The 25,333-nt window shown below is 42.6% G+C and overlaps 1 protein-coding gene across 1 annotated transcript in view; it reads right to left on the bottom strand.

The window, feature by feature from the left end:
- Nucleotides 1-16,513, bottom strand: part of LOC133018305 (adenylate cyclase type 1-like) — a 33,892-nt gene extending 17,379 nt beyond the window's left edge. Inside the window, exons 1-4 of the mRNA XM_061084625.1 lie at nucleotides 15,905-16,513; nucleotides 12,003-12,152; nucleotides 11,586-11,704; nucleotides 3,888-3,999 (exon numbers count right to left, since the gene is read on the bottom strand). Of these exons, the coding sequence (XP_060940608.1) occupies nucleotides 3,888-3,999; nucleotides 11,586-11,704; nucleotides 12,003-12,152; nucleotides 15,905-16,513 (990 nt within the window). The remainder of the gene's footprint in view (nucleotides 1-3,887; nucleotides 4,000-11,585; nucleotides 11,705-12,002; nucleotides 12,153-15,904) is intronic.
- Between the last annotated feature and the right edge of the window lie 8,820 nt (nucleotides 16,514-25,333).

Raw genomic sequence — 25,333 nt, 5'->3', positions numbered from 1 at the left:
GTTCTTTCCAGACCAAAACCACATCCTTCCACCAAGTTACATGGAAATCCATCCAGTTGCTTTTGTGTAATTTTGTTAACAAACAAACAAACAAATGGACGGGGGAGAAAACACAACATCCTTGGCTGAGATAACTAAATATTTGCTAGTTGCTCAGCGGTTCGGTGAAATTGCAATAAGGCTTCTTATGACTGGATGAATATTTGTTCTGTCTGTTCTTATTATAGTAGTGTCAGTATAACCATTGAACAGGGTATAATAGTTCTGACAACCATCAGACACAGCATGCTCCCTCTCATAAAACTCTGCGGGAAAGGGATAACAAGGAAAAAAATATGCCAACAGATGATCTACACGCATGCATTCGCTGCACATGCGATGCAGGCTGTTTTGAGCTTTCACAGTCATATATGTGTGAACAAGAAAAAAAAGGGGGGATCCTGACTTGTCGAGGCAGTAAGAGACAGTAGATAGATACATCACGGAGCCTAAAAATGGAAACGTGAGAGAGGAAGAAGAGTGTGGAGAACCACGGGGCATTAAAGACACAGTTGAGGGAAGTAGGCTGCTGCGTGTCAATCAGGAAGCTGAGAGACAAGGAGCGGAGGAGTCTGAAAGCATTGATGCAGGGAGGTGATGTGAGAGGAGAGGGGAAAAAAAGAGGCAAGACTGAAAAGCTTTGTGAGTCTCTGCCATGGAAACAGCAGCGACACACACACACACACATGCACACACACTGTATATACTGTACAAACATGAATTCAGACACATCCAGACCAGATATTACTGTAGTCTTGCATCACAAAAAACACCAATTAATCAATAAGTCTTAGTCTAGTATCATCCATTTTAAAATGCATCCCCCTCTTCCATTAATCCCCCTTAAAAAATAAGCATTTAGTTATTGTTAATGGTATATCAATCTCAAATGTATTTAAGAGAGAAAAAATAGTGAAGTAGAGAAACCCCTTTGTGGATTCAGTGAGGAATATTAAAATCCCTTTGTGTGTCAGTCTGGCTTCGGGTACTTTGGGTTGTGATAAGGTTTCAGAGCTTCTCCTGAGATGTTCGCGCCGCTCGTCTTCACTCTCAGCGCCAGTCGGCAGATTCTCGGCCTGGTGGTGAAGAGTTATAATTACTCCCAGCTTGTGTCCTTGTGGGTGGTGGGAATCAAATGGCAAACACTGATCAGCGTGAAGGTGCTTCCTGTCAATTTATTTTTTCAAGCTACCCCCGTACTTAGTAGGTCTTGGCCTTTTTCTTAAGGGTTATTAGGACACATGCTTGATAAGTTAGTACACGAGGGAACGTTTCTGAAATCAGCCTAAAACCACAATCCTCTTTGAGACCTGGCCTGGCTGAACAGGATGACCACTGCCAACATTTAAAAGCATGCTTCACCCAGGACCTTGAGGCTTTTTAGGAAGTTTCCCCTCCTCTACTGACCATTAGCTCAGCAAGACTAATGTAGCATATTGGCTTCACAGTCTTTCCCTCTGGGCATGGCATATCTTCTTAAAACAGATGACATGCAAGAACTCATACTCCTGGCAGAGTCAAAAATAGACTTTTCTTAAAGCTGCATTCATTTATATAAATATATTAACAGGTGGTGTGAAGTGCAATGTGGAGGCATGGGGAATTATTTCTGTACTTTATAATCTTCAGAGATTGGTTTGAAATGTCTCTTTGAAAGCGGATGGGTAAAATGAATTAGCACAAGCCCTTTGTTGGCATTAGAGGAAACTGATACGGATATGAGGTTGAATTCTCAAATGCTCAGATATCTTTAAATTACTAGATTACGTGAGGTGATTATGTATGAAATTTAGAAACTGGTGTGACTATGTTGGGTAATTGGGGTTAAAAGGGAGATGAGATTATAGTCAGGCTGTCGGATAATGCTGGAGAGGAGAGGAAGAGGAGACAACTCTCGTTCCTCTACATCAGCAGCACTTTGGAAGAACACTGCGTTCCTGGCCCACTTCCCGTGCAGCTTGACAAGTCCAGAGAGTGGACAGGTGGTGTGGGGATGGTGCTGGAATGGTTTTATGAGACGATAACCAGTGGCCATGTGGCATCGCCCGCTCTTCGTATGGAACGACAACGGGTCCGCGTGCCCACGGTGACCGCGACCATGAGTCACTGACACTGCCACTTCCTGCCAAAGTGGATCAGAGTGAGTGGGGCTCTGGGTCAGGGCAACGGCTGGAACATTTGATGACACGTTTCATGGCTGGGGACAGTCTCTCAGTGTAATATGAGGCTCTCAGCTACAGCAGCCAAGTGGAGATTTGACCAGTCCATTCAGTTGTGAGTAAAAGAACGAGACAGTTCGTATCACAACAGCAAGAAAATTGCGGCAGCTCGAGACAGCGTGTCTTCTACCCAAATGACTCCAGGAGATGAAAAATCAAAATGTATCATTTGCCGTGGTTAAATGTAGCATCTATGAATGAATGAGTGTGTGTGTGTGTGTGTGTGTGTGTGTGTGTGTGTGTGTGTGTGTGTGTGTGTGTGTGTGTGTGTGTGTGTGTGTGTGTGTGTGTGTGTGTGTGTGTGTGTGTGTGTGTGTGTGTGTGTGTGTGTGTGTCTGGGTGTGTGTGAGTGTGTGTGTGTTGTTATGCATGGAATCATCTTGATTTTGCTTAATGGATCTCAGGGGAAACTGCATCTGTCCAATAAAAACAGACGGCAGCTGAAATTCAACAGAACAAAAGCAACAGATCCCAGATTAATTAGACAGGCAACGACACCTCCCATGACACTCGACCAAAAGTCTGAAGCCACATTTAAATCCACTATTTTTATTTGGATCTGCACCAAATTGCACCCATTCATAAAAACCAGTCCCCTAAACATGCCTGACTTTTTTAAAATCCAGATTGATTGTGAAGAAAACTCAGACATACATTTCAATTCTAACATAACACAATGTTGAAGAAAGTAGAAATACCTGGATCCGCACCGACACCAACCACTAGACAAATATCATGCAAATAAACAAACAAAAGCAGACAAAAACCATAACCTCCTTGGCAGAAGAAATTATGAATGGCGATATCAAATCAAAGTCTCTTTTGCTTCTTATTTTGCGCTGGGTAAGCAAACAAGCTAAAAATAGATGCTCTTAACAGCCAAGAAAAAACTTCTATGAAAGCAAAAAGGGGTTAGTTGTAATCCTATGGATTAATGGATTTGACAAGGGCATGTGCCCAGTGTAAGTAATAGAGGCCAGATTACGTGTAGATAAGGCTGTTGCAGGGTGATCTGCAGGGGCTCAACCTTCTCGCTTAACCCACAACCCTTGAGAAAGAACAATACTCGTTCTGTTCATTCTAATTAGCACGATTTATAAAGTGAACGTGTGGCAAGAAGATGTCGTAACAGCAGCGTGTCACGTTTCAGAGCGCTGAGTCTCACCGCAGCGGTCAAACTCACAGCGGCTGAGCGGATTGTCGGCACTGAAATCACAAAGAGTGAGATATTGACAGATGGGGCGATGAAATCTTTCCCACATGCCAACCAAGAACGATTGGGACAAGTGGAACTCAGCGGCCTCTTCGTTCAGTTCGCTCACACGACCGGAGTGGAGGCGTGGTTTAACCCTGGGTAAATCTGGCCTAGATTAAAGAGGTCTGTCAACTCTTCCTCAAATGAAGCGCTGGATAATCACATTAAGCATCATATGGACCTCCAGTATTCCCTGTGACATTATGCAAAGCTGGTACAACAGTGGCTTGTGCCAGCAGCCTGTGACCAAGGCAGGACAAACACACACAACCTTGCTGTGTCAAAATGTGTGGACACATTGAGAAAGAGCAGCTCTCTGTGCCAACAGTGATTGTAATGAGGGATATTTGTTCAAGGAAGGGAAACACACTCACCGTGGCAAGCTCATCAAACTTCCCAAACAGCTCATTGAGCAGTTTCACCAGTTCCTGGGCTGTGCACTGCGAGGCCAGACTGGTGAAACCGACTATATCTGCAAACAGGATGCTGCAACAGAGGAAGAAAAGAAGCGAATGAGTCAACGCGGGTTATTTATAGCAGCGTGTTATACAGTATCAACGAAAGATTACTGGGTGCCCGGCTGCTCAGATTAGCTCTCGGGAATTTGTTTTAAATGATATTTAAGGCATCCCGAGCCAAAGTCAATTTAAACATTCTCTTGGATAATGTGTTTGCAGCAAACTAATCAGACATTCAAATTAATGACCTGCAGCGGGAAAAGAAAAAAAGGAAACACAGGGAGAGGGAGTGAGAGCTTGTGCCGCTCTCTCTTGCTGACAGGCAGCACAGTCAAGCAGAGCGACTCAAAATAGAAGCGAGAGCATTCTCACGGGGATCAAGGTGGAGACATGTCCTGTAGGGAGCTGGAGAGGAGCCATTCTGGGATAGAATGCAGCCATCAAGGTGCTGTCCCCATCTCCAGGTGAACTTGTTCTGCCTTCAGACGTCTGGTTTATATGGGACTGAAAGGGCCTGAGGTTTAAAATTGAACCAAATGAAGAAGCAATCCATTGTTAATATGAGTGGGGTTTGTTTTGAGGTTTATACTCATGTGGTCCAATTTTGAAATGTGGTTTGAGTTCTATGTGATGCTGCACGTCAGGGATTTGTAGAGAAGGGGAGGGGGATGCCCTGCCATTCAAACCAAAATGACCAGAAATCCAACCGTCTCTATTACCAGAAGTTGTGAGCATCCTATAGTTCTCCTACCTATTTACCTATTTATTTTTTAAAAGATGAAACCAGACGGCATAGAAATGACCAAGAGGACTTTGCCTCGCTCCCACACAAATACACTGACCATCATCAGCACAGAGACAAATCCTACCCATGTCGCCGGTTATTAAAACATCCATAAAGACATCTACCATAAAGATACCACGTTTGCTGTGCACATTCATGCAACAAGCACTCAGCTCTCTACTGTAGGGGAGTTGACCCCGCACCCCTAATCTGTCAGACCCAAAAGTGAATCATCCGGAGATACCAAGTTTGGTAAAATCCGTTATGGAGTTACATTTCACAATCGATGTATGGAATAATGTTGAAACATACGTAGAACTGAGGTTACAGAAACGACCGGTTAGCCATTGCTGTAGTTTTCAACAGTCTGATTATAGTCCGTCTCTACAACTCGACAGAAAAATGAAAATAGGAAAAAAAGAGACAGCTAACACTGGCGAGAAAAGCCTGATGCATCAGATGTGTTTAATGGAAAAAACACAATGCGTGCTATGAACATTTCTAGACTACAGGGATGTGGCATGCTCCAGTTGCTAGGAGCAATGCTGTCCCTCAGATGTCAGTTCATGTCCGCCCCAGAGGACTGGATCCGAGACACTGTTTGCAAAAACATGTCAGAAAAATGTTGTGTTTGCACAAGTTGTGAAATTCTAATAAATCCTTCCTTGAAAAGTGTCAAAATCTAAAATTCAGCTCAACTTTGAACTTTGCAGACATTATTTTCCCGAACCAGACTGTCCTCTGAACCATATGTGATTCGTAGCAGTTATCTGATTTGTCATGTTTCATTATAGCTCAACGAAGCGCCCTTGGGAGGAAAAGGTTCCAAGCAGGAACTTTTCCCGAGAAGGATTCGCCCCTGTGTGGAAACAGAGGGCGTGAAGGCGATTAGTCATCAAACTCTGACTGTCCAGCAACAACTTGAGCGTCTCCTGCTCTGTGAGGCGCTGATGGCAGGTTGCTGTCTTCATGTGGGCTGCAGTTTTCACAGTGCGACAGAGTGCTGGATCTGTAAGGGGGAGCTGTTAAATGTCATTTTGTTGTCTCGCAGATGTCACCGTAACGAGGGGCAATGGATTCGACTCGTGCAAATGTCTCAACCTGCAACCATCTGCGGGTGACAAACATTTGGGACGATAAATACTGTGTCAGTGCGATGTGTTTAAGATCGGTGGGTATAAATAAAACACCTCATGGGAGAATATAGATACAGCCCAAGCGTCTTTCATTTGTGCAGTGAATTACTCAACAACAGACCAAAGAGCTGGATAAACAACAAATTGATTTCGTGATCTGCCTACACAACACATGCCCGGTTATTTAATCCCTTAAAGTAACACAACTAAATTCATTTCACGACCGCTCAAGACTCTAAATCAATTACAGTTTTGTTTTTCTGTTCTTGTTCTTGTATAAACCATAAAGATTAAACTACTGGTCGGAAATTTCTCCCTCACGTCTCTAGTATGTTTGAAATGTAAAAGGAATATTCCTCATTTCACTGTTCCACTTGTAACAATCATTAAAGAGTAGTATTAAGATTATGTCTGAGTTTTGCTTAAAGATCTTCTTTCCTTCACCTTCTTTTTCGTTTGCTTTTATTCTAATCAGTTTACTACAAGAATACACTACAAATACAAACATCAAATCTGCAGAGCTGTTGGGTGAAGAGATCAATAGAGTCCCTCATCAACCTAACCCTAAACTACAGGTCTTATGACTGTGGGAGGACGCCTGAGAACCTGGAGGAAACCCACAAAGACTCTGGGAGAACATGCATGCTCCACACAGACCTTACTGGGATTCAAACCTTCTTTCTGTAAAGCGACGGTCCCAACCTGAGCATTTGAAGCCGATTAACATGTATCTTTATTTAAACTGGCGACCCTTAAAATGAGAGGACTTCTGCTTATCGAAAACAATGTTAACTGAGTCAGATCACAGTTTTTTTTAATTAGGCTCAGTAGCCTTGCCTGGAGAAGTGTAGCCACAGTATACTGCATCTCTCTGTGATGTGTTCCAACAATGGCTTCTAAAAGACCCCAGCAATGTGGCACAGAAAGGATTGAAGGACGTTTGTTTTTGTCAGAGGAATTAGGCCAGAATTTTCTTTGAGATATTTTTTTTTTTACAGCTTTTGGATTTTTCTTCCTGGAAGGAAACAGGACTGAGGCTTCTGCTGCTCGTGTGGCCTGTGCACGAAACACAACACCAGCCGTGACTCGCTGCAGTGGAGCTTCCCATTGAGCGCACGGTGCCAGTGTCTCGTGACCTCATGTGAACTTTACCACAGTCAGTTTATTTTGGGCCGTGTTTACCTCCTTTCAACCATTAGCACAGGACAGCGCTGCTTGACTCAAAGTCCAGGCCTGCTTTCTGATGTAGCGTTGAAGATGCATGAGGAGTAATTGAAAGAGTTGAACAGATTCCTCAGCTCTGGCTTTTTACAAAGACACAGACATCTACAGTGATGTTGTTGTGTTGCCGAACACAGCCGAGCATTAGTGAAAAGTCTGAGAGATGCTGGTGACTGCAAATACAGCTCATAAAGAAGTTTATGATAAACTATAACATGAGCAACATGTTCCACTTAGCACATCATTAAAGTTCATAAATCCAGACATAAGCTTTTTTGGTAATTTATAATCATTTACACATGTGCAGAGACAGGAAAACTAAATTATAAACACAAATATAAACTGGATAGTCACCCAGCAGAGCGCCTTCCTCCCCCCAGGCCCAACAGTCCCCTTATTAACACGTTTAAATTGTCTAGATCCGCTTTTTTTATGTGGATCTGCACAAAATTCACACACTCATAGATGTCCCATTTCACAATGTTGAAGACAATTAACTGGATCTGCTCCAATTCCATAGGGGCTTCCTTAGGTCACGCCACACCCCTCCACATGGTAATGGTAACCGATTGACTAGTTTTTGCTAAATCTTTATAGCAAAAAAACAAACAAAAAAGAAAGAAACACAGAGGAAAACCTCCAAAGACGTCCAATTGGCAGAAGTAATAAGAGTGTGGGCTGCGTGGGGAACATGCACTGTTTATATTTGTTAACACTTTAAATAAACCAGTGGACTTTGTGTAGGTTGATGTAGATATTAGACCTGAAATTTGCAGTCGAGTTAGATTCACTTTCATTGCAGGTGTGTTTTCAGATTCCATCAGTGAACTCCAGTTTCTGATTTAGAACGTCCTGAGGCAAAATCTTCAAAACGATCGATAGCAGAATTCTTGGCAGCAGCTGTAAGTTTCTCCAGCCTCCGACCGGACCTGCTGCTCGGTCACACACTCGCTGCTCGAGGTCACAACCTCCTCCTTCAACTCATTAAACTCATCATCTCCGGCAGACAAAACGCTGCAGCTCACAAAAAACAAGCCACGCAACACAAACATGATTATTCCTGTGGTAACTAGAACTTGTCTAGCATCTAATATCGTCTAATTCGAACTCCCTCACACCCTCGTACATAATTTCCTCTCCACTGGCACATATTTGAGGAAAGTTATTCCCCCAATTATGATAATCTCCCTTTTCCCTCTGTGGGGGGCATTACTGTAGCTATTTTGGTGAAACTTGATTTGAATTTAATCACATAGAGGAGGACTACAGGCCACACGGCGGCAGCTCAAAGGTTAAGTTTGGACGAGCCCCTCTGGAGCTGTCGCACGTGGGCAGTGGATGTGCTGACGTACGGCCAATAAAGGGGGTCATGCAGAAGAGATGCTCGCAACATTCTGTTGAAGGATAAACTGTTATTTCTTTGGAGTGAATACAAATCTGCGAACATCGTGAAACCTCCTATTTGTGGAAGGTCGACTACGGTTTTTTATTTTTTATTATTATGACATTTCTGTTCTTTCAGGACATAATTCCTCACAGTCTCCTGATCAGAATTATTTACCTGATGCAATAAAAGCCTTTAAAAGCTTCCTACATCAAATGTCAAATGAGCAATACTGCACTTATCTACCTGAAAGGGCTTTTATTGCTTGAAATCCGTTTTGATATATGTATTTGCTGTAACATATGAGAGGGTGGAATGAAATACCATACACAGAAATTATGGAAAGAAATAAAAAAACACGTACAAGTGGGGAATATTAGTCTTGTATTCGAGACAATAACAAAAATAATACTGAAAAAATAATTTATCATAAATCTAAAAGTGTTTAAATTAAAGGATATTATTATGGATTTTTAACAGCAGAGGCTCATAAGTCATCACGCTTTTCACATTATTAAACATATAAATAATGGAATTGCTATTTATTTGATAAATTTATAAAGAAAAAATTGATAAGTGCAGGTTTGGAAATGTGAAATAATGAAAGATTATGTCCGTACGGGGTTCTAATATAATTCATATGTCTCATTAAACATGATTATTACTTTGGAGTCATACTCCTTTTTTTGGTGACTGATTACTACAATATTCCCCGGGCTGGTCTCTACAATCTGATCAAACGCTGCCCACGGCCTCACAACATAATGAAGAAAACTGTGCTGCACACTGTTTACTTTCTAATTACAGTCCACCCAAATCACATAAATCACGTCTGCATCCAGTCTAGATCACACTCAAAGGGTGGCGCTATCTAAAGGAGTTCAAGGCACAAAAGCAATCAGCAGAGCTCCGGTGAGATGTGTCCATATTTAACCATCGAACGTGCACACACACAGACACAGACACACACACACACATATTCAGAGCGTTACGCAACCAAAATTTAGTCTCCGTTGCATTTAATCTCCTGTAGCAACTTAATCCTGAGGCTAAGCAAACCCTCCTGCTCCAGCCTCCCTGCTGCTCCGAGAACCCAGAGGAGAGGAGGAAGAGAAGAAGATAAGAAAAGAAAAGGAAACAAGGGAATGTTGGAGCATGATAAGGGAGATTTAGCAATACAGTAGAAGACGGAGGAAAAGGGTTGACAAGTAAGAAGAAGAACTGAAAGAAAAACTCAGATTTAGAGATGGAGAAGCCAGGTGACTCCATGTGTTCAAGCGTACTGTTAACAGCTTTCTGACAAAGGGTTTAAAGGTCAATCACAGCTAATTTACAGCTGCAGGACTCAAGAGGAAACACAGCAGGAGCCAGGTTCAGATGTTCACTGGTGGACTGTGACCAAATACTGTTCTCGAGCGGAACATTGTATTTGCATTTGTATATCCCTTTGGTGCAACTTCAAACCTGTACCTGCACTTGTATTTAAATAAAAATAGTCTTGCTTTTATAATTCACAACAGGCAGATTCAGATTTTGAACAAAGAATCAGTTGGATTAGTCTCATCTAGTCTAGTGGAATAGAGGAGAGTAGAGGAGAGTAGAATAGAGTCTAGTCTAGTCTAGTCTAGTCTAGTGGAGTAGAGTAGAGTAGAGTAAAGTCTAGTCTAAAAGAGTCTAGTCTTGTTGAGAAAAATTATACTCTACTCGAGTAGAGTAGAGTACATTATATTATAATATAGTATAGTACATTACAATATTACAGTATTACAGTATAGTATAATATAGTACAGCATACAGTATAGTGTTAGTTCCCTGTTTACTGTTTATGACATCAAAATGCTGCTTAAATGCAAATGCATGCAAGTCATGATAGTAAAGTAATATATTAAATTCAATTATTCTAACAATAAGAGGTGTGGTTCTTAATCAAGTACACACAGTGAGTAATTTTACCACTGATGTATTTATCTGATTATATTTTTCTTCATCATATTTGGAATGCTGGACTTGCACTTGGATTAGTTACAGCACTATCATAATTTTTCTGTGCATCCATCTGTCCATCCATTATCCATACAGCTTATTCTGTGAGGGTCACATGGGGAGCTGCTGCCAATCCCAGAAGGCGTACAGCATGAGGCGGGGGGGGGGGTTACACATTGGACAGGCTGCTAGTGTGTTGCAGGGCTGACATACAGAGACAAATAAAACATCCACACTCAGTCTCCAATGAACCTAACTCCAGTCTGCGTGAAATAAGTCGTTAAGAATGCTGAGAGGACGAAAACCCATGCAAACACAGGTAAGGAAACTCAACACAGTAATCCCCGAGGATTCAAACCGAGAACCTTCTGTGAGGCGACAGTTTTATAACCACACAACCAAGCTGCTCCCCCCCAGGTGGGGATATACTGAACCCAGTGATAAGTTACCAGTTACATCTTCTAAAGCTTCAATTTCTCTTTGTTTCAGCTAGGGGCTGAAAAAGGCAAACTCGGGTATAAACCTCATAGCACCTGTGGGCTGCTGGGAGATGATGGCCCAGAAGTTGGCATCAGCACAACTGGCACATTAGCTGTACAACGCCAAAAATTATGAGCAGATTTTGACCTTGACATCACCAGGATGTTGGATTAGTTCCTTGAAGCACAAACATCATTACTCTATTTCTCCAGAATGCTCCACCCAAACCAAACAAACCTCTTTGCCATAATTTCAGTCTGATCTGGACTGATAATAAACAAGTGTGTCAGTGACTAGCCCTTGATGTTCAGTGTGAAGAATTAAATATATCAGATTCTGCGGCCTGGGGCCATGTTAGTGTTTTAGGTTACTGTTGGAACGGATCACACTATATTGTGTGGCCTTCAGTGCTCTTTCCCGAGGACATGTTAGCTCAAGTATACAGCTCCTTTTTAACATGCACTGTAATGCACTCAGACAGCATTTATCCCACTATTTCAGATGGAAATCATCCCACGAGGGGAACAGATTATCCCCAAATGCAACTAATTAAAAGTCCCATCAGTTAAGTCAATACATTGCTGTGACTGGTTCACGGGCGTGTTGGGTTGATGAGAGGAGCCTACCTGACGTTGTCGTGGCGCTGGATGTAGATTTTGTGAAAGATCCTTTCTGGGGGCTTCAGGAAATCCTCTTTCATCTCCATAGCTACGTTCCTGGGCAACAGACTCATTAGCAAGCGCTCCTGTGTGTGTGTGTGTGTGTGTGTGTGTGTGTGTGTGTGTGTGTGTGTGTGTGTGTGTGTGTGTGTGTGTGTGTGTGTGTGTGGTAGAGAGAGGGAGAAAGAGAGAAAGGGAAAGATAAAGAAAGTTTAAATATACATTTATACTGTCAAACGCAGCAGAGGACTAAGTGTTGGTAGCGATAAGGAATGTGCCAGACAAAAAGGTATGAAATTTAACAGAAATGAATAATGGCGTCGAAACCACTTGCACACACATATCTAATTTATCTCATTTCCAGCAGTGCACGGGGGCCTGTACCTGCTTCTCGTTCTCGTCCTCCATCTGGAGCTTTTCCTCGATGCAGTTGCGAGCCTGAAGGAAGGCCTTCCTCTGGGCTCGCTCTGTCAGGATGCGCACAAAAAGCCCTGACAGGTTGACACTGGTGAAGAGGACTGTGTTGGCAACCAACTGCAAACAGGAAAAAAGAACATGATGCATGGTTAAAACTCTTCAGTGTAGTTGTTTGACACACACATAGGTAAATCCATAAGAGTTGTTATGAATATACTGTTAGTAGTATGACTTCCTATGTGTCCCTTTAAATACAGAATACATGTGCTTGGAAATATCAAGTGAAATAAATATATGTAAATTCCATCAGGACCATGTCAATTGAATGTTATTCTACATTTGTACACGTATCCGTGTGTAATGTGTGTGATAACACGAGCACATTCGTAAGTGTGTTTAAAAGCGTGTCCCTAGGATTTAGGAACACCGAGCGAGCCCTGAAGAGGCGTAAGTAGAATTAATTCTGTCGTGTGAATTCCTCACATTTTATTAATTCATGCACTTTTGAACAGCCTCAGTGCCTTGTATATCTTTGAAATAGTTTTTTCTGTATGCATTGATATCCACTTATTAATCTATCTATTACCATTTCAAGTCACGTGTGTTGAAACATAAGATTTTAGTCGACTTGATGATATTATTCGTTATGTGAGAAGCTAGAAATGGAGTGCTACCTGAAAACCTACAGAAGCCGTTTACACTCATATAGAATGACAAGGATCACAGAAAGAAGCAGGATTTCAAACATCCATTTGCACATGCTACATTAAAGTAGATCAGGTATTTCTGTTGATAGAGTGAAAATGAAGAATCTAAATCTACAAAGGCAAACGAATCAACCCCTATAAAGTTATTGTTATATCTATGATGAGATTATGGCTATTGATAAATGCATTATTGAATTGTCATGTGATTGGTAAAGATATTACACAAATGGACAGTCATCTGTTTGTTATGGTATAAATAGGAAAGGGGCCGATAGTATAAGATTTTCTTCCTCCTGCTTTTGCGTTGTGAAAATCATCGAACAACTAAACTAAATCTCCAATAAATTCAACAGTCTCAGTTCTTTCTTTTCCTATCTATTGAGCGTGTATGAGCTAAATAAACCCATTCTAATGACACATTGTACTTTAACCACTTGGATTCCTTCACGTAACAACTACAACAAACTCCCTCACACAGACGAGATGGGTCAGAGTGAGGATAGCCGTAATATTTCTCTCTTTTTCGGCGCCTGTGACATTAAAACTTTTTTCAGAAGCCGTGCTCCGGTTCATCCATCACATCAGATGCACAGCAGCATGACTGCCGCAACCTTGTGCAGGACACAAAGAGAAAAAATAGCTTTTTTCCCTCACTTGAGCGAGGTTGACTGACTGTGACTTTGTGTACAAACCAAACCAGGTCCTTTAGGTTCACCTCTAGCATGCACACAAGCACCCTGGGCAATAATTATCCATTCATGAAAAATAAAAGAATCCATTCTCTTCATATCTACGGCCATTAATCATTTGTGTTTTCTTCAGTGAATTTGACATCAAGAGAAGCTATGACAAAACTCATTGTGTCTTGCTTATAAAGAGCATGCAGGGGGGAGTTTCGTGGCATTTCTGTTTTGGTGAGCATCATAAATACACCGTCGTGTGATACACATATGATTTTTCCACGTTTAGCAAACATCTCATGCCACAGTCAGACGTGTCTTTCAGGGCAGTGAATAAAAGGATGCCCTGGAAAGACAGTGTTTTTGGCAGCAGTCAGACGCCGCGCTTGGCAGAAGTGCTGGCATGCGTCAACATGTTGAAATGACGCTCAACTTACCCTGTAGCCTCCAGTAAGTAAATGTAGACGTCTGAGTTAAGTGGTGTGAAGCACTCACTCCTCTGCTTATCTGCAGTCGTAACCCAATTTGCAGTCAGATGGCAATCATTGACCTCATTGCAGTGGATTCGCTCTCGCAGCTCTCTCACTTTTGGTTGGATAGATCTCCATAGCTTGACACAGTGAAGGAATTACAACCTTTTCATTAACTTTATTATGCAAAAATAATTTCTTCTCAAGTTGTGTTAAGGTGGAATATTTTATATTACAGGGCTTTAACTTAATGTGCCTGTTATCACTGTTGTAGTTGATACACTATTAAAGCCAAACTCCCTGAGACTCATTACTTTGTTTATAGATGTTATTGGATTTATATGATGTAAACGTGCTTGGAATATAATACAAAATGTGTTCACTGTTCAAACTCTATCTTGTATACTAAATAATATCATAACTTCAAGCTCTTTGGTGTTTCAGTGAAATGTGGCCACTGGAAAGTGACACTTTCCCCTTTAAAACACGTGTTGCGGTTACAGAACATGTCCACAACCTGTGTGAGTAACTTGCAAAAACCTATTTTCCAAGTAATCTTCCACACTTGCGTCAGTGATAAGACATTTGAGTGAGATTGAGCCATGAGAGCAGACAGGACTGCAAGGCTGAGTGCCTGGGACCTTGGTGGGTGGCTGCTGCTAGCCTGGGTTGCACAGGGTCATGCCGCACAGCTCATCTCTAAGCTTAATGGATTAGCTATCTCTGGTAGTACAGCTAACACTGTCCTTCACGTGGCTATGCAGGTATCTCATTGCCTGCGTACAGCAAAACAATCTCCTCTGCGAATGTACGCTGTCATCGGGCTAGGGAGTGATGAACTGATCCAACCCCAATTTCGCTTCCAAGAAATGCACACATCTTCCCGTCATATGGTGCACGGGGGGCGATATGTTCCATTACCCCTGGAGGGTTTGACTGATGTGACATATCTCCCTCCCTCACACCTGATGACAGTCGGAAATGTGAGTGTGTACACGTGTGTCTGTGTGTGTGTTTCGCTGTGACAGAAGAAGGTATATAAATTTACAGTGTGATGCACCAGTTTCCTATCTGGCTCTCGAATGACATGCATGACTTTGCCCTCTTTTTCATGACTGAAGTATATAGTGTTTTGTGTGTGTGTGTGTGTGTGTGTGTGTGTGTGTGTGTGTGTGTGTGTGTGTGTGTGTGTGTGTGTGTGTGTGTGTGTGTGTGTGTGTGTGTGTGTGTGTGTGTGTGTGTATGCACCCCTCGGATTTGCCCTACTTCTGCATGGTGCTTTTGAGATGTCACTGTGGTTCTTCATTCCTGGGCTGTTCCTTTAGGGCTGAATCATATCCCCGGGGGAAACAGTCGTGGGCCGAGAGAACACTCTGTGCATTCATCTTTTCTCTCGTGTTCTTTGTTTGTTTTCCTGTCTGGGCCTGGGCTACAGGTTTATGGTTTGCATGCACCATCACAGCTATGGCCTATAGATAAATTCACTCTCACTAAACTCAGTTAGTAAGCTTCGTGAAATCCCCTCCAGGTGGATTTTTTTTAATTTGAAGAACAAGTCTTCAGGCAATGTCTCATTTTTGTTTACCACAAGTCAAAACCAAGTTGGTAAAATATAAAATCCTCCTTTGCGTAGTTTAACAAGATCCAGTGAGTCTGGATGAACTTTTTTCAGTTTCCTAATGTTTGCAACTGTTTCCATTTGTTTCCCTTCAATTGTATTTATCTTTAACTCTTGAAGTGCCTTGTAACAGTGTTTTGAAAGGTACTATGTAAATAAAGTTTGTTATTATATATATTCTTGTGGCCCAAACAGGTAGTGGCAGAATTGCACTTTTGTCAAATGCGACTCAATGCAAATCCCATTACGGGAGCTGTCCTCGGTGCTGAACTGATAGTGTTGGCCTACATGGGCCTGTTGTGTATCATTATTATCATATCACCAAGTGTGTGCATCTGGAATCAGGCTGGTGGTTGTTTGGGGGGGGCAAAGTGTGAAGGCCACGTGCACGTACCGTTCTCCAGAGCCGCTGCGTCTTCATGGTGACAGAAGTGGCCGTCACAATCAAGTGCGAGATGGAAACCATTATTCCAAACACCACGGCCAGCAGCGTGCGCACAGGTAGGAGCGCGTAGGCGACGAAGGTGACCAGGATGAGCTGCCACATGCCCTGCTCCGGGGAGGTCGGCGGCTCCATCCCCATCGCGCCCAGGGAGAAGGGGCAGCAGAGGAAGGAGAAGGTGAAGCCGAAGAGCAGCGTCAGGTTGACGATCTGCTGCAGCTGAGTCACCTGCAGGTACTTGACGTTGGTTACGATGAACAGGGAGACGAAGACGACACAGTGCACCGGATGGGACCCCTTGGAGATGGTGAGGCTGGGGCCGGACAGCAACTCCACCACGGCCAGTGCGGAGGACAGGAAGATGAGCACGGCCAGCGCTTTGAGCGTGGACGTCTGCTCCAGCTTCAGGTTGTAGTTCTGGAAGAGGGACTCCAGCTCCTTGCAGTCGAACTCGTCCTCGCAGGCGATGGTGGTCAGGGGGACACTCGGTGGGCAGTGACCTCTCTTCCGCCTGGTTTTGACTTTCTGAAACGGTATTTCCTCCATGCCAGTGCCATTCATAAACTGAATACCTGCCTCGCCGCCTGTGGGGTGAAAGGGAACGCCGGGTCCCGCGACGAGACACAGACCGGAGCCAAGCGGACGGAACACGCGCACAGCGGGGCTGCTGGAGGAGCTGGAGGAGGAGGTGGAGGAGGTGGAGGAGGCACAGCGTCCCGGAGGTGGACACACAGACGCGCTCCACACTATCCACAGGTTGGATCGTGTAGCTCGGCGAGATCAGCGAGCGAAGAAGCGTTCATGTCTGTGCTGTCTTTACGCACGAAACGCAAAATAAACACACAATCATCCCCAAACTCAGCATCCGTCTCAGAGGCGCAGCGCACACGACGTCTAGTTCGGATGGAAACAGTTTTTTTTTTCCCCTCGCTGGGCTCAGATAGGATCACGCCTGCGCATTATGAGGTGAAGATAAGACAGGTCTCAGCTACTCAACACACAGTCAAGACGATTTGACTGGTGCTGCTGGCTCCACCAGTCTGAGCAGGACAGTGCATATATCATCCACAGCAGCAATGAATTTTCCACCTACACATGACATGTTTCCATCATTACCCCATGTGCAAATCTAATTTTTTACATGCACTGATTCATTTATGCTCTTTGTTTTCCTTCCCCCTCTTCACTCACAAACAAACACAGGGGGAAGGAGGCAGTACATCAATGTTTGCAGACCATGATTCATAATATTCTCACTGGAGATTCTCCCTGAACTGGCAGCTCCTGTAGCCCACTTGGCACACACACACACACACACTGGGGCTAACACCCTTGCATACCATTCATCATATGAGCGTCCTCGTTGCCAATGCACCTTCACCATCAGCACCCTCTTGGCATTCAGGGGACGGTGTCACATTCATTACCAGGGGAAGATTAGTCATCCGTCACAGGCTGTCGTTGCCATGACCTGTCAGTGCCAGGGAGGGTGTAAGAGAGTGACAGATGGATGGCCTGTGCCAAAGTCCAGCACTCGACCATGCTACCAGTATACACTCACAAGCCTTCTGTCCCTTCTCTCCCTCTCCCTGTATTTCCCTCAGCTGTTTGATTCAAGCTTTCACTGGCCTGACTCAGCTTTAATGGCACAGGTAGACAAAAAAGGAGAAATGGTCAATCATTTCTCTGGCACAGTTTATTCTGTAATAAAGCTGAATCGATTCATCAGTTGTGAGCAAATCGATCAGCTGCAGTTTTCACTATTGTTAGTTTAAATCAATTTAAGCAAAAATAACAAATACTCTGGTCCCAGCCTCTAAAAGATGAAGGTTTTTCTGCCTTTTCCTATTTTTGTTCTATTGTAAACTGAATTCCTTTGGGTTTGGGACATTTAGTCAGACACAACAAATATTTTCAATATCACAGTCGCGACTTTCTTCTTCTTCGGGGCTTTTTTTTCTATTTTCTGGAAAGTTATAAACTGAGCAAACAACCTTCAGACTTATGTTTAGATAATAAAAAATATTATTTGAGTGATTATTTGTGTCTTATTCATTTTTTTTCTAAATCAAATGTATGTGTATGGGACAAGTGAATTGTCCTCATTACACTCTTAAAAGTTGTGTCATGACAAACAAATATTTAAGGCGAGCACATAAAGGCTCAAACATCCAAGTTGGGTAAGAATAATTAAAATCATGTTGGAGTATTTTGGGGTGACTTTTATAAAAATAGCCTTAATGATAATTGGAACACTGCTGGTCACAGTGAGAGATCTGGCAGGATGCAGCTCTGTTGCCGTGCGTGTCCACCACAGTGGCCTTTGCCTTTCTGTCTCATATGCCTTCCAGTCTCAGCTCTGTTATCTACCCCTGCTCCTCTGAGAGAAAGATGTGGGACACAGGATATAGGACACGTTGCTTTCTGGCTGATATTCAGTCTTATCTACAAGGTTGTTGTTTTTTTTACTCTTGTTACCTTTCACTGGATTTTATTAGCTGACACGCTGATGTGTTATTGTTGGCTGCCTGTCGCTGACAGAGATTCAAGGCTCTCATGAAGGTGATATGCAAATGAGACAAAACAGTGTTGTCATTTATGGACCGCAGAGTAATTAATCTGGCATTGATTTTGCTGTCATGACCTTAATCAATATTTCAATATGTCTTGTGTCACAGCTCGTAAATGAATCTCAGTAATTAGCGCTGCGCTTTTCAATTTTACGAGACTTCTCACATTTCTTTGATGCAAATGCCAAACTATGCTTTCAATGAAGATGAAAATCTGACATTCAAATTGCCATTTGTGTATCTGCACACGCAGATTTCTACTTGGCTTTTTTTTTCTCACCACCAATGACTGACAGTTGGTTTCTCTGCATTTGTGTGAAGGTGTGCAGCCATTTCCACCAGGACGTGTCTGCCTGTTTGTGGCCGGGAACACGGTGGGATAAGAGCAGTTAAGCATTGCGAGGTGGAAAAAGTGTTATTCCCTCTGCTTTTGGCTTCAGGTAAGTGCACGGTCACACTCTGCCAGCCCTCATCTTCTGAGAACAAAGAGAGGTCTTATGGGAGTTCACACCACAAAGCTGCACTCCAAGGGCATTGGACAAGGAGACAGCATCCTGCTTCCTGCTGCGTGCCTCTCTACAAGAAAAAAAAAATCCCGTCTTCACTTCCTCCGTGCTTGTCTTTCTATTTCTGTCTCTTGATCTTCCCCAACACAAAAAAACCCTCTCAGATGGAAAGACATGAAACAGCTGAGCATCTGAAATGATGTAGAACAGCTTATTATGTATCTGACATATTTACATTGCAAAACTGTTTTATTTGAATAACAGCTTGATGACTCAACAGCCCGATCTCTCTAGAGCAATTAAAATCTCCTCCACCACATGCCAGTTCCGTAGCATCTTTCCAAAAGCTCATCTATAGGACATATGGGATCTTACAGCGACTGAATTTGTTTCATACAGAGCCTTTGGTCTGTGCCTTTCATTTGCCTCCTCTTGTAAACAGAGCAGTGAAAAATGTCACCCGCTTCAAAAAGATTTCCACAGCCTTTAATTCTCACGTCTGAATTTGGAAACAGATGGCTCACTCACCATCGCTTTGGTCCAGGAGGGACATGAGAGGATAAAAAGCAGAGGAATTAAAACAAAAAAAAGAAAAGCAGAGAAAGAGCAAATCAAAAATGATGCTCAAAGGCCGCGGCCTCCCTCGAAACCGCGCTTTACATTTTGCTGTCATCAAGTGATCATCTGTAATAAGAGCCCGGCAGCCAGGAAGTCCCACCAGTGTCCAGATGTGGTTAAAGCATCGCAGGTCTTACAATCGCAGACACATTGGCTCAACACCAGCAAATGAAACAGCACAGAGAGACCCTGGAGAGACTGACAGAGCATGTTGTGAATTAGCTAACGTCAGCCTTAATTAAAATGTGCTAAGGAAAGAAGAAACACCTTTTCTGATGGTTGTCAGTCAGGTGTGCTGCTCCTGGTTTCCCCAGAGAAACATCTTGGGAGGAAAAGACAAAATATACCAGCTACACAAAGATGGAGATGGAGAAATCTCTCTGAAAATGAGCCTTATATGCTTGCTATTTTGTTACATTACCTCCATAACATGGTGATGAATCTATTTATTTTCCTTTACTTATGAAGTAGAATAGAAAGCATAAATCAAATATGGCCACGAGTCGGCTATTTCTCACTAAAACCTAAAAGAAATGAGTCCGAATCCAGCCTCGAGCTGGGAACCTGCAGAACTCCATTTGTCAGGGATGAAAATATAATACACGTATAATTACCAAATCAAAACTGGACTCTGGGAGAGAAAGCTCCCACAAGCTTATCCCTCATTCAGCACAAAGAGCGAGCGGTATCCAAAACATATAGTACACACTCACCTCAGATACTGGTAGAAGCTATGAATACATGATGTAATTCAGATGTTATTCATACACAAGGTCATTGAACAGACTTTGGGTGTATTCCTATAAACTTAAACACACACACACAGTTCAGCTATTGATGGTCTAAATAACAAATGACAGTCACAATTTGAATTGTCTTGAATCACTAATGTTAAAGAAGTTTGAATATTTATGAAAATATTTGTATAAAGCCTTATTTATATTGATTTATTTTTTGATTTGGGGGTCACTAGCCTCATTCTGACCCAGTTGACAAAATAATGATTGTGTACAAATATATAAATATACAAATATATGGTTTAACCACTAGGCCGCAATAACAGATTTCTTTTCCTTAGTAAATGTTTCTTACCTTCCAAAAAATATATGTGAGGATGAAGTATGAAAAAGCAAATCCTGTCTGAAATACCACTAAATATTTTATTATAGCCTCAGTAAAAGTCAATATCAGTGTCAAAGCTCACTGTCTTAACACTGATATATTCTACAAGAGGCTTGGGTTATATCTTGCTAATATTTCCGACACTGAGTCAAACCGCCAATGACCTATTTTTACATCTTGCCTGAGAAGTAAATTTAAATAAAACCTGGGCTGCTACAAAAAGACAACACGTGAAATTAAAACCTGATGAGCTTCCTACTTTCCCTCGACACTATATATTATATCATTTTGTTTTTCTCACACGCCAGCTTGCTGATTGCAACCTTTTGCTTATCAACCTACAATTCCGAGGGACTTGTTAAAGCGTCTCTTCCATTACAGACAACACCCCGCTTCCTATCTTCCACTCACATCAGCATTGCTAATAAGCCTAACAGCTCCAACACGCTGTTTGTGGACACGTTTATTTCAAATGCATCTGATTGAAAGAGGATCATGTGGATTAGGGTTTGGATGCTTTCTGTCTAACAACTCCCTCTTGTCACTCAGATAGCAGCTATATGCTATTTTATACAAATACAATGTATTTTACTGAAGCCCTGGAATCATAACGAGCTGAAGAAGAAGAAGAAGAACCTCAAACGAAGCAGTGAAGGTCAGAAGCTTTTTCCTAGAGACAATCTACCAGCTACGCCCGTGACAGTGTACAAGCTTAGGGTGGATCAATGGCCATCAGGTGCATGCAATTCAAGTGCAGCACCCTCCCAGGGTAAAATCCTCTTAGAGCTTCGGATAGTTCAAGTAAGCTGGGTGTGGCGGTGTATGCATACGCAAGCCTGTGTGTTTATGTGTGTTTTTGCATCCAGCACATGTGCCGCGTCCCCTCCCACTATGGCTGTCTTCAAATGCATCACGTGCGCCGCTGAGGGCTTCAAGTGTTCGCTGTGAGGCACGGGAGGAAGCTGAGAGAGACAGAGACAGACGGGAGGAGAGACAGAGACGTAGCAGGACAGGGAAGGAGGGAGGAAGGGAGAGAGAGACACTTGGCTGTGTCCCAAATCGGTCAACTGGGCCCTCGAAGGCCGAACCGAGATGAAATGGTCTAGTCTACAGAGAATTTCAGATTTAGCTTTTTCCTGTTCGTACCTATGCATCATTTGCTACGTTGAGCCGCTGCTTGACCACCGACATAACTAGCTTGTTAGCATCCGCACAGGAAAAGATCCACCCATTGGATCCTTCTTGGCTCAGGAATGGAAGGATGCATTTCTCACCAATGTTGGAAGGGGCCTTCGAAACAGTACAGCCTTGAAATGCAACCTCCGAAGGATGCAGCCACTGGATGGGGACACAGCTACAGACGTGATTATTTAAAACACAGGTCAACTTTTACTTAATTTTGAATATTGCCAGGATTTTGTATTTTTCCGAAATTGAATGACTGACAATATAGTATGTCTTCTTATGTACTGCATTGTATTATTTTCTGTGCCATGCACCAGTAAAAGATAAACTTCCAAACCTGCGTTATTGAATCTTGAATCACCTCTGCTCAGTCCTTACCTAGCTGATCTTTTTTGTGTGTTTTAACTTCAATCTCAGTATTTCCTGTTAAATTTTGGCATCTTCAAGCTCCTCCTTTTTTTCCAAATCCTTACTTTGTGCTTCATGTGTTTAGTAGCAACAATTTAATTTAAATCTTTAAAATGTAAATATAGATCAAATTAAAAAAAAGAATGTCCATAAATCTCTTCAAAAGACTCTACAATCATCTTTGCAAGCTGACATACAAACATTATACAGCTTTGAAAATCCTGCATACCAGAGCAAAGTGGATTTTCAGAGAGACAGCGATGGTGGCAGAAGTCAGAGATGGTCCGAGCTGGAGTCAGTCGCCTGCGATGCTGGTCAACAGACAACCGAGACAATTAATATCGAGTGGGTCGATGGAGGTCAGTTATCGAGGACTGATCATAGAGACCAGACACAGAGCAGGCTGATGGGAGGCCTGACGGATGAGACTCAACAACACTCGGAAAGGCCTGATATCGAATAGGAATTGGATATTGAATTTCAGAGACACAAACAAGATTCAGTGAGCAGGGAGGGGGAGATCACCCCCCGCCCCCCTGCTGCGGTTTCAATAGAAGCCGAATACTTCTCTGTGCGAAGTGAGGCCCATGATCAATAACCGCGAGAAAGTGGCTGCTCGCCTTGATCCTAATTAGTGCAGGGTTAGAGCAGATTAGCCTGCACCTGAGCCCCTATCTCAGCCTTTCTCCAACAACAACTCACTTCCAATCAGGCTTCCTAGAAATCCAGCATCAGCAAAACACAGGGATTTAGATTACAGGGAAAGACACCTCAGTTAGTACAGATCTCTCCTTTATTCCTTGTCTCGTTTTGGGAGTATAAAGCTTTTATCTTGCATCTTTCAAAGAGTGGTGTGGTGGGTGATAAGTGACAGTAATTAGTGCTCATAATTATGGATGTTGTGGCAAACGAGGGATTAACGACAAAACCTTTATTATCAAAGCTGAGTCCGTTAAACAGAGAGTTCAGGGAAAGGTTAGGGTGAGGAGACCATGAGGAGATTAGAGAGTGGTGGTAGCACTCTGTCTGTGTGCGTGTGTGTGTGTGTGTGTGTGTGTGTGTGTGTGTGTGTGTGTGTGTGTGTGTGTGTGTGTGTGTGTGTGTGTGTGTGTGTGTGTGTGTGTGTGTGTGTGTGTGACAAGCCAGAGTCTCCCCCCCATTGTTATGAATTGAAAGTTATAAATAGAAAATACAGAGACCTGCATAAGCCTCTGCCATTCTGGTACCACTGTATTTTAAGTTTAAATTTTCAAAATGCTACAAATTTTTGGAGGCTCATCAATTGAATTGAGGATTAAGATATTAGATATTTTTTTTTAACTTTTATACCTATACTGTTTTAGGAATGAAATAATATAACATATCAAAATAATATACTTTCTGTTTTGGGGTCTGATGCTTTAAAACCAATTTATGCCTGCACACTCACACACAAACGCCATCTCCCTGGAAAATCTACCTCCTCATTCAGAGAGACAGAGGGATATTTGTAGAGCTGCCACCAATGATGATGACTCCATTAACCCAGTGACTTTTGGGTCAGACGAGGACCTTTTCCACTTTCCACTATTTCATTCACATTCATGAATGAGCTGCTGGCGGCCTTGTTCACATCAGCTCCAGAAATGACGGCATCAGACATGTGAGGTTTCCTTAAAGTGCCTCTCCATTTACTTTTTCTCCTGATGACAAATGGGACTTGGCCTTCTGTCTTCTTGAAGGGAAGCAGGGGCAAGAGAAGAGGAAATGAGGAAATCGAATCAAGGCGAAGATGATGATGATGATGGTGGTGTACATCAACAGGTGGAGATAGTTTACAGAGGACAGAAGGATTAAATCTGGAGTCTAATTGTCAAGCAGAGAAAGCGAATGGAGCGCCGCCCCAGTCGAGCCGGAATAACACTTGAGAGGAAAAAGTGTTGGGTTGTTTTCACAGTACATGTGCTGTCTCAACTCTGTGGACCAACTGCGGCATGTCTGTGGTTTTGTGTTGCGGTCCTGCTGCTGTGTGGACAAAAATGTACAAGAGTGCTGAAGCTACAACGGTCATGAAACAAATTAACCCTGAGTTATTCCCCTAAAATGCAAAAGATAGATTATGTGTTTGTTTGTGTGTGTCTCTCACACAGGTACACACTCTCCTGAGATAACTCTGTTATGACTCTCATTACATTATCAGAACACTGTCTAATGAACATAACCTTCCTCATCTAATCTGAATGACTCCTGGCCCTCTGTCTCACTCATTTCCACGGAACGACTTAACCATGTTAGAGCAGTCAGTCAATGAAGACAAACACCTTTTAAGAGTTGGAGCTTTGTCCTCAAGGTAACATTAGGGTCCAGTCTTTACTATTTCTGCTACATATTTTTAAATACCTTCCTGTGATATTTGCCCTTTTTCTGTTGATCATGCCCTTCTGATCCTGATGAGGTTATGTTTTCATCTGAGCTTGTTTATTACTTAGCTTGATAAAGCAAAAACCACGACCCCGAAACTCACGGGGAAGGATACTGGATGGGTCAAGACCTCATGAATGTCGGTGCAGATCCGCATCAGGAGGCAGATCTCTCTCTTTTAAATTGTGAGATTTAACATCTTTGCTGATTTCGTAGAGAACAATTCATGTATCTTGATGAAAAACATCAGGCATGTTTAGGGGCCTGACATTCATGGCTGTGTGTGATTTGGTGCAGATCCAAATAAAATCTGGATCTGGTGAAATTAAATGTGGTTTCATAAGGGGATTGTTGGGTCTTGCAATAAATCAAACAAGTCAACCCTTGACCTGTCACAGCTTATAACTGGAGACCAATGGTCAAATGTTGAACTGGGGAATATTGCACTCGGCCTGAACCTAAAAAAGAAAATAATAATAAAAGCTCACATGAAGTTTCTTCAGATTATTTTAAAGAGAAAAAAAACTTGATGGTGTATATGAGGTTGTTCTGTGTCGCTCTCTGAATGTAGT

The sequence above is a fragment of the Limanda limanda genome, chromosome 13 (assembly GCF_963576545.1).
Source record: "Limanda limanda chromosome 13, fLimLim1.1, whole genome shotgun sequence".
In the NCBI taxonomy this organism is placed as follows: Eukaryota; Metazoa; Chordata; class Actinopteri; order Pleuronectiformes; family Pleuronectidae; genus Limanda; species Limanda limanda.
Note: the sequence above shows the minus strand (reverse complement) of the source record. Positions and strands in the feature narration are given on the sequence as shown.